Source organism: Dama dama, chromosome 4, assembly GCF_033118175.1.
Source record: "Dama dama isolate Ldn47 chromosome 4, ASM3311817v1, whole genome shotgun sequence".
Classification (NCBI taxonomy): domain Eukaryota; kingdom Metazoa; phylum Chordata; class Mammalia; order Artiodactyla; family Cervidae; genus Dama; species Dama dama.
Window position 1 is genome coordinate 71,504,676 of NC_083684.1, and position 16,407 is coordinate 71,521,082.

Sequence of the window (16,407 nt, forward strand, 5' to 3'; positions counted from 1 at the left end):
CTCTGGGAATTGGTGATGGACAGGAAAGCCTGGCATGGTGCAGTCCATGGGGTCGCAAAAAAGTCAAACACGACTGAGCAACATGGAGAATGCTCATCAGAAAAATCAAATGAACACACCAGATGCTAACACAAATCAGACCTCTATAGTGGGAAGCTAATATATAGTATGTTGTTATCAAATGTACACCCGGATTGTGAAGCGCTAGGATTGCTTCTGTGGGCCTCAGGATTTAGTCAGAAACAAGAGCAACAGAGACTCCAGACATGGCCACCATGACATGAAAGTGCAGTAGGGATTTGGGGTGCTACCGAACAGGTGGACAACTCTGGTGTCTCTGGTTACTTTAGAAAATATTTGTCCTGCCATTACAATTAGTTTTTGTGTCTAACCCAGGGATTAACACTTTTTTATAAGATATGTTATGGGGCCCAAGCTTGCTCTGCTCACTGTATTACAGGCCAATAAACTGGAAGACAATGAAGACATTGTTGGAACAAGGAATGATGACTTTATTCAGAAAGCTAGCAGACCTAGAAGATGGCAGGCTGGCATCTCAAAAAAAAAAAAAAAAATCTTCCCTCAGTCTGGACTCAGGTTACTTTTATACAGAAGAGGTGGAGGAGTTCACTGCACCCCTGAAACCAATGGCTTAGTGGGACTGCTTTAGCTAGGGCCTGCCCTACCCCTATTACAGAAATATTTCTCACTCTGTATATACAGATGTATTCAATTCATTTTAGGTATCATAAAAATATCTGAAGAGAAAAGTGACCAGAGAAATTTTCATTCACTAAGGTATGGGATGGACAGGGAAGCCTGGCATGCTGCAGTCCAAGGAGTCGCAAAGGGACACAACTGAGCAACTGAACTGACTGAAGTTATGGGAAAGTCATTCTGGCTTATACAAAAATTTAACTTGAACTTTAGGCTAATCAAAACAGCCTGTTTGTGGCTTGTCAAATATGCACTGCATATCTGCATTAGTTATTAAAGAAAAGAATACACTGACCAGAAGTAACAACTGTCCATTTTTGAGATAAAGATAAAAACAACTCCGCTTCGTGGGATGCCAAAGCTGGTACTCCTTTGATGATAAAACTCCTTTGCCAGGTGCCAAGATGTGTTTTTTTATTTGCTTTTGTTTTTTGGGATCCTTGACTATGTCATCACCTACACTCAGAACTCAGTCTTTGCTTCATCACCAGGTTTTTTATATTGGGCATAGCACTGGCAAAGGAAACTTGGTAACATATAATTGGTTTACTCTAAGGAAACCACTTTCTTATGGCCCTCAAGATCCTCTTTAAGTCCTTCAAGAGAATGAAATACTGGAGCACCAGCTGCGCAGGGACATTGAAATACAAGCCCATCTACAATAAGGAAGGTCTTTAGAGAGTCTGGCAGAGTTTCTCACTATGATTTCTCCTCCTACACAATATCTGCAGCGCTGTTACTCAATGCAAGTCCGTGTGGCCCACCAACAGTGAGGCCAAATTTTACCAAAATGTAGGGTTTTGGAGCAGTGAAAGGTTCACTGCAGAGACAGGTAAGGAAATGGATGTCTCATGCCCCAAACCCCAAACTCCCTAAAAGTTTTAAGAAAAACTGAAAAGTCAGGGAGGGTGATTAGTTGTATTGGGTAGAAAGTTAGACATGAGTGTTGAGGGGAGGCCTGCCTGAAAGGGATGCAAGCTGATCTCTAAACTCCATCCCAGACATACCCAGGAGAACTCACATATATGCTATAAAATAACTGCAGAGACTTCAACTACTACACATGTGCCCTAGGCACACTGTGGATACAAAATGACCACAGGAGCTTCTCCAAGTAACCTTGGGCAGTTAGGCAGTTAGGAGCTGATAAAGGGTTTATGACTAGTCTACACCTAATTATCATAGGTGGAATTATGGGGAGATATAAACAACATAGCCTGCTGTTATGTAAATTACAATTGTTAATCAGCCTTGAGCGTATGCCCATTTGTATTCCCTTTCATAGATTCATGGTGGGTACAAGCCCTACTTTGTACAGGACATAACCAAAAGGAGGAGTTGTTGTTGCTCAACCTTTGCTCCAAGGAGCAAGTGTCATTTAATTTCATGGCTGCAGTCACCAACTGCAGTGATTTTGGAGCCTCCCAAAAATAAAGTCTGTCACTGTTTCCATTATTCAGTTCAGTTCAGTTGTTCAGTCATGTCTGACTCTGTGACCCCAGGCGCAGCATGCCAGGCCTCCCTGTCCATCTCCAACTCCTGGAGTTTACCCAAACTCACGTTCATTGAGTCAGTGATGCCATCCAACCATCTCATCCTCTGTCATCCCCTTCTCCTCCTGACTTCAATCTTTCCCAGCATCAGGGTCTTTTCAAATGAGTCAGCTCTTTGCATCAGGTGGCCAAAGTATTGGAGTTTCAGCTTCAACATCAGTCCTTCCATTGTTACCTCATCTATTTGCCGTGAATTGATGGGACCAGAGGCCATGATCTTAGTTTTTTGAATGTTGAGTTTCAAGCCAGCTTTTTCACTCTATTCTTTCACTTTCATCAAGAGGCTCTTCAGTTCCCCCTTTGCTTTCTGCCATAGAGTGGTGTCATTTACATATCTAAGGTTATTGATATTTCTCCTGTCAATCTTGATTCCAGCTTGTGCTTCATCCAGCCTGGCATTTCACATCATGTACTCTGTATATAAATTAAATAATGGGGGGGGGGGGCGCGGGCGGAGACAATATACAGCCTTGATGTACTCCTTTCCCAATCTGGAACCAGTCTGATGTTCCATGTCTGTTGCTTCTTCACCTTCATATAGGTTTCTCAAGAGGCAGGTAAGATGGTCTGGTATTCCCATCTTTTAAGAATTTTCCGCAGTTTTTTGTGATCCACACGATCAAAGGCTTTAGCATAGTGAAGCAGGAGTACATGTTTTTTCTGGAATACTCTTGCTTTTTCTATGATCCAACAGATGTTGGCAATTTGATCTCTGGTTCCTCTGCCTTTATTAAATCCAGCTTGAACATCTGGGAGTTCTCACTTCACATAGTGTTGAAGTCTGTGTCTGAAGACTGAAGTTCCAGTCCTTTGGCCACTGCGGAGTTTTCCAAATTTGCTGGCATATTGAGTGCAGCACTTTCACAGCACCATCTTTTAGGATTTGAAATAGTTCAACTTTGAAAAGACCCTGATGCTGGGAAAGATTGAAGGTGGGAGGAGGAGGGAATAACAGAGGATGAGATGGCTGGATGGCATCACTGACTCAAAGGATGTGAGTTTAAGTAAACTCCGGGAGTTGGTGATGGACAGGAAAGCCTGGCGTGCTGCGGTCCTTGGGGTTGCAAAGAGTCGGACATGACTGAGTGACTGAATTGAACTTAACTGGAATTCCTTCACCTCCACCAGTTTTGTTCGTAGTGATGCTTCCCAAGGCCCACTTGACTTCGCACTCCAGGATGTCTGGCTCTAGGTGAGTGATCACACCATCGTGGTTATCTGGGTCATTAAGACCTTTTTTTTTGGTATAGTTCTTCTGTGTATTCTTGCCACCTCTCCTTAATATCTTCTGCTTCTGTTAGGTTCATACTGTTTATGTTCTTCGTTGTGCCCTTCTTTGCATGAAATGTTCCCTTGGTATCTCTAATTTTCTTGAAGAGATCTCTAGTCTTCCCATTCTGTTGTTTGTCTCTATTTCTTTGCATTATTCACTTAGGAAGTCTTTCTTATCTCTCCTTGCTATTCTTTAGAATTCTGCATTCAAATGGGTATATCTTTCCTTTTCTCCTTTGCCTTCAGCTTACCTTCTTTTCTCAGCTATTTGGAAGTCCGCCTCAGGCAATCATTTTGCCTTTTTGCATTTCTTTTTCTTGGGGATGGTTTTGATCACTACGTCCTGTACAGTGTTACAAACCTCCCTCCCTAGTTCTTCAGGCACTCTATCAGATCTAATTCCTTGAATCTATTTGTCACTTCTACTGTATAATGGTAAGGGATCTGACTTAGGTCATACGTGAATGGCCTAGTGGTTTTCCCTACTTTCTTCAATTTAACTCTGAATTTGGCAACAAAGAGCTCTTGATCTGAGCCACAGTCAGCTTCCAGTCTTGTCTTTGCTGACTGTATAGAGCCTCTCCATCTATGGCTGCAAAGAATATAATCAATCTGATTTCAGTATTGACCATCTGGTGATATCCATGTGTAGAGTCTTCTCTTGTGTTGTTGGAAGAGGGTGTTTGCTATGACTGGTGCGTTCTTTGGGAAAACTGTTAGCCTTGCCCTGCTTCATTTTGTACTCCAAGGCAAAACTTGCCTGTTACTCCAAGTATCTCTTGACTTCCTACTTTTGCATTCCAGTTCCCTATGATGAAAAGGACATATTTTTTTTGGTGTTAGTTCTAGGTGTTGTAGGTAGGCCTTCATAGAACCGTTCAACTTCAGCTTCTTTGGCATTAGTGGTTGGGGCATAGACTTGGATTCTGTGATATTGGTTTGCCTTGAAAACAAACCAAGATCATTCTTTCATTTTTGAGATTTCACCCAAGTATTTCATTTCAGACTCTTTTGTTGACTATAAGATACTCCATTTCTTCTAAGGGCTTCTTGCCCACAGTAGTAGATATAACGGTCATCTGAATTAAATTTGTCCATTCCAGTCCATTTTAGTTCACTGATGCCTAAAAAGGAGAAGACTAGAAGTATAAAAGGGGAAAGCCAAGACGGCTTGACTGGAGGATGAGGAGGACTGCTTTGGGAGTGTGAAACTAATAAACCAACCTGACGGTTGTTGCAAATTTTGGCTTCAAGATCACTTGTTCTTGAGATCAAGTCATGGTCAAATGATGTTTCTACAAGCCTAGAGCAAATGAATGTTATTCTCTGTTATAAGGAGAAAGGGCAAGAGCCCAGGGCACAACTTTCACCCTCCAAGGTCTAGGTCCTGGCTGATGAGAGGAGAGTTCCTGCTTGGGCCCATAATCCTGTCAGGGAACATTCATCCAGTGCTCAATCTGGGTCCTCCTGCCAGTGCCCAGGTTTGGCAAAAAGAGGCAGGTTTTAGCTGGCAGTGCCCTCAAGGTCAGGTCCCCAGACCCTGCAGATGTCATCATTGAAGGAACCAGGTGCCCAGGACCCAACTAGCCCTCAGGCTCCTCTGATGCCCCAACGGGAGTGGAGTGCACGTGCGTCCCAGGTCCTGCGGACTGCGACCCGTGCACACTGCTGCTGCCACCAGGTCATGGAGGCAGGGATGGCAGAGAGGTTCCCCGTTGCCTCAAGACCTAGGTCCCACCAGTGGGCCAGGGTGGCAGGGGCTCTGGAGCTCAGTAAGACACGGCCCCAGCCTCCCCCCAACAGTGACCCCAGCTCACCTGCAGCCGTGAGACCTGGAAGGTCCCCGGGAGAAAGCCACCCTCTGCCACACTCTCCACCAGAGGACCAGCACCTGTCCGGTTGGCCCAGCGGGACCTCTAATCGCCCTACCTAGGTCTGAAGCTAACAGTCCCCACAGCTGTCTCGCGGTAACGGTTACCAGGTAAGGACTATGCGGTAACTGGCGGGAGCAAACGGCTGCGCCCAGCCCCGCCCTATTACCGGTCCACTTCCTGCAGGTTTGGCGGCGCGAGAACTACATTACCCAGCAGGCGCTGCTTCCTGCGGGGGCGGTGCTCAGCCGACAGCGCAGATATTTCCCCTCTGGAACCCGCGGGGCGGGACTTCCGCCTTCGGTGGTGGGAGGGGCGGTCGTTTTGAGGGGTCTCTTGGGTCTGTGTGTTTGATGAGAGGCTCCGGGAAGCTGGTGTTGAACTGGGGTGACGGGAGAGGGAAGGCGCGAGAGGAGGCCGGCGTTCTCTTCTCGGCACTAATGCGGGTCTGACGTTCAGCAGCGGCGCCCGGGAGTCACCTGATTCCTACACCGGGACAGGGATGCCTGGGGCCCGACCTGGTCCACAGCTCCTGGCCCCGCTCCGCCCACAGAGTCCGATGGCAGCGGCCGCTCTGACAGTCCCGCCTGAGGTAAATGTTCGTCCTCCGGTCTCTCACCGCCGTCGCCCCACTAGACGCTAAAGGCCCCCTTGATCGTCCACTGCTCAAGACCCTGGGTCCAGGTCTGTAAGGAGATGGTGAGAGGCCGTATTTCTGTCAGCCAGTATGATGGGGCGTGGGAGAGGGTTACAGGCCGCGGGACCGGCACGATCAAAGCCTTGAAACAGTAACAGAACTGAGAGTCTTAAACTTGAAATTTGTCTGGAGTCTGCACGCAACCGCATGAGAGGATGAGTCACACGGGACAAGGCAGCCGCAGCAGCTGGACCTTCATTGTGCGGCCGCCAGTAGCCAGGGAGGGTTGTGAAGAGGCGAGGCTCAACCTGTGTGTCAAAATTGTCCAAAGTCTTCGCAGGGAAAAAGAGACAGGGGTAGTGGTGATGAGAGTGTGAGTGGAGACTATCCCTAACCCTAACCTGTGAGGGAGTAAATACCATGGAGTGCTGGTGGCCAGAGAGAGGAGAAATGATCAGGTCTCTCACAGGCTTTAGAAGTGGGACAGGGGGAAAAAAGGGGGGCGGGGGGACAGACAGGATTTCCTGCTGCACCAGCTGTGGCTGTGAAGGATGAACCTGTTTTTTTGGTTTGCAAGGAGCAGGTTTCAGGGAAAAGATGGGAGTTGGATTTTGGACATGGCAACCCTGGGGTTTCCCAGAGTGGATGTGTTGCATGGGCAACTTGCTCACTCACCTGAGGGGTTCCGGGGTTCCAGGGAAGGATCTGGGCTGGAGATATCCAAGGGATGGTGGGGAGTGGTCTGGTCCGTGGCACGGACTGGGGCTTATATTTAGAAGGAAGAATGTTAAGGTTTTTATTTCAGATGAGCCTGCAGCGTGGGCCACCTCCAGAGGGGTGGATTCCTGTGCTCCAAAGTGTTTCTGGCTGGTTTGGAGGAATGGTTAGCGGATCCAGGTCTGGGCTGGAGACTGAGATGGTCAGTGGTGTAGATTTGCCATGCCAGGCTCAGCAGGCCCTCTTTTCCCCTCGTGGAGAAAAAGAACACTCAGGCTAGTAGGGCATCTCCTTTGATGCCTAAGTTCCCCCAGGAGAATGAGTAGCTGCTCCAGTGGAAAGGCCTCTAGCAGGCTTCCCTCCAGGAGGGTGTATATACCAGGCAGCCAGTTGCCAACTGGACTAGTAGCTACTCAGTTTTCTCAGGCCCAATCCCCCAGTTCCTTATCTTGTGAGTTTATGAAATAAATACTCATTTAACACTAACTGGTGAAAATACATATGTACATAAATATGTATGTATATACATACACACATAGGCAGTTAAGACAACACAGCTTTAACAAGCTAACATATAAAAATTAGTTGAAATATCAATATCCTGCTAAGCATTTGATTAAATCAAACATCTTCAATATTGTATTTTCTTAGTTAAAAGGCATGTTGAAAAAGTACATTTTTAATACCAACCAGGAAATACTGACAGAATCATCACTTATGAGGGCAGTGAGAGTCAATAGTTAGAATTTGATGCATAGAAATGAGCAAACAGTAGCCCTCTTGGGTGGACACCATTATTATCCACATTTGACAGATCACAACACTGCACAGGGAGGTCGAGTATTTGTCCAAGATTACACAGCTGTTGAGAGGTATGTATCACCGAGGACTGAGGTACCTTGGTTGAGCCATTGGGGCCCAATATTATTGCCTGCTTCTCATGGCCTGGCTTTTCCATAGGTTGCTGTGGCTGCAGAGTGGCTTCCAGACCATGAAGAGGTAAGTGATAAAGTGTCCTAGATCCATACTCTTTTCACCTCCCACTTGCCTGGGCTCCAGGATTATAGCATCCTGGGACTTGTTTTACTGCTATGCTCCTCACCCTGCCATCTAAGATCCCTGGAAGGTGGTCATCCAAGATCAGGTTCCTGAGTGCAGACCAGGAATCATACGGTTTGGTTCCCATTTCTGGCAGCCAGTGGCATGAGGCCTAGAAGAGAGTCCATTCACAGTGATCATTAGAAAATATTAGAAGAGGTGAGGTTGAGTTAGGAATGCCCAGCAAACTTAGGTCCCCCTCATGTGTGGTGAAAACAGCAAGAAGCAGAGAAGTTAGACCTGGAATGGTGGTCTGCTGAGGTGCGCCTCAATTCAGAGGGTGGTGGGAGCCACAGGGGTTTAGAGCCAAAGAAGGAACTGATCTGAGCCAGGCTTAATAAGCAGACTGTTGGGTGGTAGGGAGACCAGGGAGGAGGCTACTACAGGAGCCCAAGTGAGTGTGGTGGTAGATGGGCCAGAGTAGTGGCAGTGGAGGTGCGCAACGTGTTGGGAGTGTGTGTTTGTTCTTTCAAGTAGGTCTGAGCAGACTATCTGATGTGGAAGGTTAGGAGAGAAAAGAGGAAGAGTCAGGTGATTCTGAGATGTTTGGCCTCAGTAGCTAGAAGGAGGGAAGTGCCACCACATCCAAGTCGGTGGCAAGAGGAATTCTCACTGGGAATAAGGAGTTAGGTTCTGGCTGTTGAACCCAGAAACCCTCGAGTGAATTCCTCCCCTGGGCACCTGGACCCACAGGCTAGAGTTCAGGTGAAGGGTTCAGATTGGATTCACCCACAGTGTGGGTGGTGCATGGGCCAGGATGGAGCTGTGATCAGATTTGGCAGGGAGTGCCTTCAGTTTCCGTGGCAGCGCATTAGGTAACAAGAGAGGGGAGTGTGGGGCTGAGGACTGGGTCTCTTGCTGGACGGGGTGCTGGGTTTCATAGAAACACATGAGGGGAGTGTAGTGGTCATGGTGGGGAGGCATTGTAGCAGGGAGGAGGATCTGGCTGGGGGCCAGGTTTCCATGGGGAGTGGACATGAGATGTAGGTGGAGACCAGGCAGGGAGATGAGAGCAAAGCTGGTGCTACTGTTGATTCATCCAGCTGTGGGCTCCCCAGGCTCTTGTTCTTATCACTGTAGGAACCTTGAGGTCAGCACAAAGTCACATGGGGTCCCCTGGGACTCTTGGTGGGCATGATGTGAGACAAGTGGGCCTGGGCTTTGAACAAGTGTCAGAGGACGCTAAGACAGAGGGGACTGCTTTGTAACACAGAATGGAAGAGGGCTGAGTGTACCAGAGATCTACTTCAGGTTTCAAGATGCTGAGGATGAAGCCAGGGTAAGGGCCAAGTAGGGTCAGGGCCATGAGGGAGGTGTGGTATGAAGAACAATATGCATGTTGGGAGAGAGTGCCAGCTGATGGCCCCAGGCCCTTGTACTGGGGTGAAAGGAGAAGGGGACTCAATTTTGGTTGTTCTTGGGAACCACAGTCTGAAGGATCCTGGGTGAATTGTCTTGCAGAAGGGTGAGGCTTTGGAGGTCAGCACCAGAGCTCAGATGACACCTGTCCCCCACCTGTTGTTGCTGAGGGCAGAACATGGTGATTGCTGGGGTGGCCAGGAGGGTGGGCATCAGCAACACCAGGGCCTGGTATCTCCACTGAGGCAGGGAGCTCGGGAGGAGGGTTAGAGTCCCAGGAAAGAAGGCTGCATGTAAACTGAACCATCCCCATCGTGGCAGGGCCAAGTGACCTTTGAGGACGTGGCTGTCTACTTCTCCTGGGAGGAGTGGGGGCTCCTTGATGAGGCCCAGAGGCTCCTGTACCACGGGGTGATGCTGGAGACCTTCTCACTGATGGCGTCTCTCGGTAAGGTCCTTGCATCCTATAGCTCCTCCCCTCTCCAAGGGCAGGTCCGTCCCTCCCAAAGCTGGTCTGGTACCGCATCCTTTCTTGTGTCCTAGAGTAGGTATAACAGCCAAGCCTGGGTGCACCACCCCCTCTGTCCCCAAGCTGCTCCATGGTTGTACAGGAATGGGTTTAGGGACCCCAAGTGTTGCGGTCAGATGGATCCTACGCTACTGGCCTCTCCCTGGCCTGGTGACACCAAAGAGATCCACGGCAGTCCAACACCCCACTTTGGCCCTCCTCTTTTGGCTGATGTGGGATCTGCCTGTGTCAGGAACTGAGGTGCTGACCTGGCCACTGCTTGATCAGGATGTTCCTGCAGCATCTTTTTCCCACCTTCTTGTTGGTTACACTCAGCCTTAGTTCCTGTGGGCTGCTGAGGAGTGGGTCACTTTGACCCTCCTGCCTTGTTCCTTCTGTAGGACTCACATCGTTCAGGACCCATGACATGACTCAGCTGGAGCAATGGGAGGAGCCCTGTGTGCCTGCCGAGGGAGTCTCAACCACAGCCACACCAGCAGGTACTTGGAGGGAGGCGGCGGAGGGTTGGGGTGAACCCAGGGATGAGTTTGCACCAGGAGTCTCCCCAGGGGGCCCTGATGTTTTGGTCTCAGAGAAGGGGCCAAGGCTGATTTCCATCTTTTTTCCCTCAGCTGCCCACTTCTCAGCTGCCAGGGCTGTCCCCTACCCTCTGTTCCACTCTGCAGTGCTCGGCAGCAGTGGCTTCATTTAGAAAATGAAGTGTTTTATGACATGGCTAGTGTTTTATGACATGGCTAGTCTGCTGTGGCCATGAGAGGAAACACAGGAGAGCCTAAGGAAAAAAAAACAAAGTTGATTGTGCTCACAGCCCCAAAGAGGTAGTCCCTACCCACCAAGGGGAGGAGCGGGGGTCACACTGGAGGGAGTGGGCTCCAACAAGCAGGGGAAAGCAGAGGGTGAGGACCTGTCAGCAGGTGCCTTTGTTGGTAGGGGGAGTACAAGAAAAGGCACAGTGGGATTTTATGGGTGCATTTGAACATAACTAGGTCACACTCAGGTGAGGACAAGGTCTGCTTGTGCGGGGGACCGGCCTCCTCACACCAGTGTGCCTGGGCAGGGTGCTCCAGCCTGTGTGTTGGGATGCTGAACGCAGCCGGAAATAGAGAGCTTCACAGGTTATGGTACAGTCGATGCTGTGGTATCTCAACATCCTTAGCAATGCTCACTGTGATGGGTGACACTTTCCACCTAAGTTGTGGTGATGCTAAAGGTCACTGAAAGATTTGGGTTTTGCCACTGAAGGCAAGTTGCGACAAAGGTGACAACTAAGAAGGGTCCCAGGAACCCCTTACTGCCTGTGTCAGACATGTGTGAGGGTGCTGCCCCATCCCGCCAAAGTCTACGTACTCCACAGACACTTCATCAGCATTTCTGTGTTTGCAGGTTGTTGGTGTGGAGCAGAGGTTGACAAGGTACCTTCTGAGCAGAGTGGTTGTGTAGAAGTGGACAGAGCAAACCTTCACCAACACCAGGACTTGAACTCTGGAGAGAAACCCTCAACAAGAGAAGAGTATGAGGGGAGTGGGAAGGTCTCCCCAGGAAGCTCTGGTCTTCCCAAGCCTCAGGTGGCTCCTAGTGGAGGGGAGCCATGCAGGAGCACCAGAAGTGGGGAAGGCGTTCCCCCTGGAAAAAGGCATTACAGGTGTGGTGAGTGTGGGAAAGCCTTTGGTCAGAAATACTTACTTGTTCAGCACCAGAGACTACACACGGGAGAAAAGCCTTATGAATGCAGTGAATGTGGGAAATTATTCAGCCATAAATCCAACCTTTTTATACACCAAATAGTTCACACTGGTGAAAGGCCTTATGGGTGTAGTGAATGTGGAAAATCCTTTAGCCGCAATGCTGACCTCATTCAACACCGGAGAGTCCATACTGGAGAAAAGCCTTTTAAATGCAGTGAATGTGGAAAAGCCTTCAGGCACAATTCCACACTTGTTCAGCATCACAGAATCCACACTGGAGTAAGGCCCTATGAGTGCAGTGAATGTGGGAAGTTCTTTAGCTTTAACTCAAGCCTCATGAAGCATCAGAGAGTTCACACTGGAGAAAGACCTTATAAGTGCAGCGAATGTGGGAAATTCTACAGCCACAAGTCAAGCCTTATTAATCACTGGCGAGTTCACACTGGAGAAAGGCCTTATGAATGCAGCGAATGTGGGAAATTTTTTAGCCAAAGCTCCAGCCTTGTGCAACACCGAAAAGTTCACACTGGAGAAAAGCCTTTTAAGTGCAATGAATGTGGAAGATTCTTTAGTGAGAATTCTAGCCTTGTTAAACACCAGAGAGTTCACACTGGAGCAAGACCTTATGGGTGCAGGGAATGTGGGAAATTTTTCCGCCACAGCTCCAGCCTTGTTAAGCATCGGAGGATTCACACTGGAGAAATGCCTTATGAGTGCAGCAGTTGTGGGAAGTCATTTAGCCAGCGTTTCAACCTTATACAGCACCAGAAAGTTCACAGTGGAGAAAAGTCTTGCAAGGTTCAAATGTGACTGACCCTTGCTTTTCTACCTGAGTATTAGATTTTCTTAAATACATGTTTAAGTGCTTCAGAGCACTTCCAGAGGCTTTAAATGATGTTTTTATAATTTTCACCCATTTCCCTGGGAAGCCGGCCTGCAAAGCTCCTCACACTGTCATGCTGGAAGCTGATGCAAATATTTAACTTTTAAAAAATGTGACACCTTATATTCTAAATTGTTATGCCATTTCACATTTCCTGGAGTGTTTTTGCTTTCCAGTTTATTCATATCTTTGCTGAGTTTTGCATGTAAAATATTGGCCATATACTTTTAGCAATTCTAGTAGATGTCTAGTAGTATTTCATTGTGGTTTAAATTTGCATTTCCCTAATGACTTGGTGTTCAGTATTTCTCCCTTTGTATTTGCCATCATATTGTATTGCCATCAGTGAATTACCTGATCAAAGTTTTTTGCCTACTATTAAAAGAACTGTCTTGCAATTTCTTAGTATGTTCGGGATGCAAATGACTCATTTGATATATACTTTACCAATATTTCCTCTAAGTCTGTGGCTTTGGTTTCCATTTCTTAACAGTATCTTTCCTAGAGTAGAATTTAATTTTTTTGAAATACAACTTATCCATTTGTTCTTTTATTGATTATACTTTTGGTATTGTGCTCTTTTTCTCTCATGGTACTTTATCATTGCCTGTTTAAAAAAAAACACAAAAAAAACCTTATCTGGGTATGCTATTGGAGCCCTAAGAGCCCTTTTAAATATCCAGTCTTGTGAAATTTTTGTTAATTTAAATACAAAGAAGTTCAATGTATGTAGAAATGTTTATGTATGAACATATCCCCTACCTATTCAGTGACAGCCTAGAATGCGGAGGTATTTCAGCAGCTGTTAGCATATTTAATGTCCAATTATTGGCTTATGAATACAGTATTTCAGTAAAAAGAATCAGAACACCTTACATAAGAGGCCACTTGTAGGTTAGAGCTGGAAAAGTTTACATAAGCCAAGGAAATATCCTTGCCTTAGAAAGTAAAGAAGTACTTAGGACTTACCTTGTGGTCCAGTGGTTAAGACTCTGCATTCCTAATGCATGGGACAGGGTTTGATCCTTGTTTGGGGAACTAGGAATCCTACATGCTGTGCAGCACAGCCCCCAAGAAAGTTAATAGTCAAAGAATAATGATGCAGTAGCTTTCTATTGCTGTACTGACAAATAACCACAAACCAATGGCTTAAACAACACCAAGTTTATTATAATATGGTTCTGTAGATCATACAACCAGTAAGAAAGGGATGGGTCTGACTGGGCTAAAGTCAAGTTGTTACCAAGGTTGTGTTCTGTGTTTTTTTTTTTTTTCTCCTGGAGTGTTTAAAGACAATTGTTTCCTGCTCATTTGAGTTGTTGGACAATCTCAGTTCTTTGTAGTTCAATTCAGTTCAGTCAGTCACTCAGTAATGTTCGACTCTTTGTGACCCCATGGACTGCAGCACTCCAGGCCTCCCTGTTTATCACCATCTCCCAGAGTTGTCCATTGAGTCAGTGATGCCATCCAACCATCTCATCCTCTGTCATCCCCTTCTCCTCCTGCCTTCAATCTTTCCCAGCATCAGGGTCTTTTCAGATGAGTCAGTTCTTCACATCAGGTGCCCAAAGTATTGGAGTTTCAGCTTCAGCATCAGTCCTTGCAATGAATATTCAGGACTGATTTCCTTTAGGGTGGACTGGTTGGATCTCCTTACAGTCCAAGGGACTCTCAAAAGTCTTCTCCAACACCACAATTCAAAAGCATCAATTCTTAGGCACTCAACTTACTTTATAGTCCAACTCTCACATCCACACATGACCACTGGAAAAACCATAGCTTTGACTGGACCGACCTTTGTCGGCCAAGTAATGTCTCTGCTTTTTAATATGCTGTCTAGGTTGGTCATAACTTTCCTTCCAAAGAGCAAGCATCTTTTAATTTCATGGCTGCAGTCACCATCTGCAGTGATTTTGGAGCCCCCCAAAATAACGTCTGTTTCCACTGTTTCCCCATCTATTTGCCATGAAGAGATGGAACCAGATGCCATGACCTTAGGTTTCTGAATGTTGAGTTTTAAGCCAACTTTTTCACTCTTCTCTTTCAAGAGGCTCTTTAGTTCTTCTTCACTTTCTGCCATAAGGGTGGTGTCATCTGCATATCTGAGGTTATTGATATTTCTCCTGGCAATCTTGATTCCAGCTTGTGCTTCATCCAGCCCAGCGTTTCTCATAATGTACTCTGCATATAAGTTAAATAAGCAGGGTGACAATATACAGCCTTGACGTACTCCTTTCCCTCTTTGGAACCATTCTGTTGTTCCATGTCCAGTTCTAACTGTTGCTTTCTTACCTGCATACAGATTTCTCAAGAGGCAGGTCAGGTGGTCTGGTATTCCCATCTTTTTAAGGATTTTCCACAATTTACTGTGGTCCACACAGTCAAAGTTTTTGGCATAGTCAATAAAGAAGTAGATATTTTTCTGGAACTCTCTTGCTTTTTCAAAGAAGTAGATATTTTTCTGGAACTCTCTTGCTTTTTCAATGATCCAACGGATATTGGCAATTTGATCTCTAGTTCCTCTGCCTTTTCTAAATCCAGCTTGAACATCTGGAAGTTCACAGTTCACGTACTGTTGAAGCCTGGTTTGGAGAATTTTGAGCATTAACTTACTAGCATGTGAGATGAGTGCAATTGTGCGGCAGTTTGAGCATTCTTTGGCATTGCCTTTCTTTGGGACTGGAATGAAAACTGAACTTTTCCAGTCCTGTGGCCACTGCTGAGTTTTCCAAATTTGCTGGTGTATTGAGTGCAGCACTTTCACAGCATCACCTTTTAGGATTTGAAATAGCTCAACTGGAATTCCATCACCTGCACTAGCTTTGTTTGTACTGACGCTGCCTAAGGCCCACTTGACTCCACATTCCAGGATGTCTGGCTCTAGGTGAGTGGTCACATCATCGTGATTATCTGGGTTGTGAAGATCTTTTTTGTGTAGTTCTTCTGTGTATTCTTGCCACCTCTTCTTAATATCTTCTGCTTCTGTTAGGTCCATACAATTTCTGTCCTTTATTGAGCCCATCTTTGCATGAAATGTTCTCTTGGTATCTCTAATTTTCTTGAAGAGATTTCTAGTCTTTCCCATTCTATTGTTTTCCTCTATTTCTTTGCACTGATCACTGAGGAAGGCTTTATCTCTCCTTGCTATTCTTTGGAACTCTGCATTCAAATGGACATATCTTTCCTTTTCTCCTTACTTTTTGCTTCTCTTCTTTTCACAGCTATTTGTAAGGCCTCCTCAGACAATCATTTTGCTTTTGCATTTCTTTTTCTTGGAGATGTTCTTGATTCCTGTCTCCTGTACAATGTCACGAACTTCCGTCCATAGTTCTTCAGGCACTCTGTCTATCACATCTAATCCCTTGAATCTATTTGTCACTTCCACTCTATAATCATAAGGGATTTAATGTAGGTCATACCTGAATGCCCTAGTGGTTTTCCCTACTTTCTTCAATTTAACTCTAAATTTGGCAATAAGAAGTTCTTGATCTGAGCCACAGTCAGCTTCCAGTCTTGTTTTTGCTGACTGTATAGAGCTTCTCCATCTTTGGCTGCAAAGAATATAATCAATCTGATTTCGGTATTGACCATCTGGTGACGTCCATGTATAGAGTCTTCTCTTGTGTTATTCGAAGAGAGTGTTTGCTATGACCAGTGCATTCTCTTGGCAAAACTCTATTAGCCTTTGCCCTGCTTCATTCTGTACTCCAAAGCCAAATTTGCCTGTTACTTCAGGTGTTTCCTGACTTCCTACTTTTGCATTCTAGTCCCCTGTAATGAAAAGGACATGTTTTTTGGGTGTCAGTTCTAGACGCTCTTGTAGGTCTTCATAGAACTTGTTAACTTCAGCTTTTTCAGCATTACTGATCGGGGCATAGACTTGGATTACTGTGCTATTGAGTGGTTTGCCTTGGAAACTAACAGAGATCATTCTGTCATTTTTGAGATTGCATCCAAGTACTGCATTTCAGACTCTTGTTGACTATGATGGCTACTCCATTTCTTCTAAGGGATTCTTTCCCACAGTAGCATATATAATGGTCAGCTGAGTTAAATTCACCCATTCCAGTCCATTTTAGTTTGCTG

The 16,407-nt window shown here is 46.2% G+C and overlaps 1 protein-coding gene across 4 annotated transcripts; it reads left to right on the forward strand.

The window, feature by feature from the left end:
* The first annotated feature begins 5,724 nt into the window (after positions 1 to 5,724).
* On the forward strand, positions 5,725 to 12,722 carry LOC133054972 (zinc finger protein 773-like). Of its 4 annotated transcripts, none has more exons than XM_061140419.1 (6): positions 5,725 to 6,005; positions 7,582 to 7,639; positions 7,728 to 7,766; positions 9,546 to 9,672; positions 10,134 to 10,232; positions 11,137 to 12,722. In XM_061140419.1, the coding sequence occupies exons 4-6, from the start codon at positions 9,639 to 9,641 to the stop codon at positions 12,246 to 12,248; spliced, it is 1,245 nt and encodes a 414-aa protein (XP_060996402.1). In that variant the 5' UTR covers positions 5,725 to 6,005; positions 7,582 to 7,639; positions 7,728 to 7,766; positions 9,546 to 9,638; the 3' UTR covers positions 12,249 to 12,722. The 4 variants fall into 4 exon arrangements, with proteins under 4 accessions (XP_060996402.1, XP_060996401.1, XP_060996404.1 ...); XM_061140420.1 differs by lacking the exon at positions 5,725 to 6,005 and adding an exon at positions 6,053 to 6,097; XM_061140418.1 differs by lacking the exon at positions 7,582 to 7,639.
* Positions 12,723 to 16,407: the final 3,685 nt, after the last annotated feature.

Coding starts and splice junctions, on each gene's coding strand:
- LOC133054972 (XM_061140418.1), top strand. CDS start 5,916: ATGCCTGGGGCCCGACCTGGTCCACAGCTCCTGGCCCCGCTCCGCCCA. Junction 7,767..9,545: donor GGCTTCCAGACCATGAAGAG/GTAAGTGATAAA, acceptor CCATCGTGGCAG/GGCCAAGTGACCTTTGAGGA. Junction 10,233..11,136: donor AACCACAGCCACACCAGCAG/GTACTTGGAGGG, acceptor CTGTGTTTGCAG/GTTGTTGGTGTGGAGCAGAG.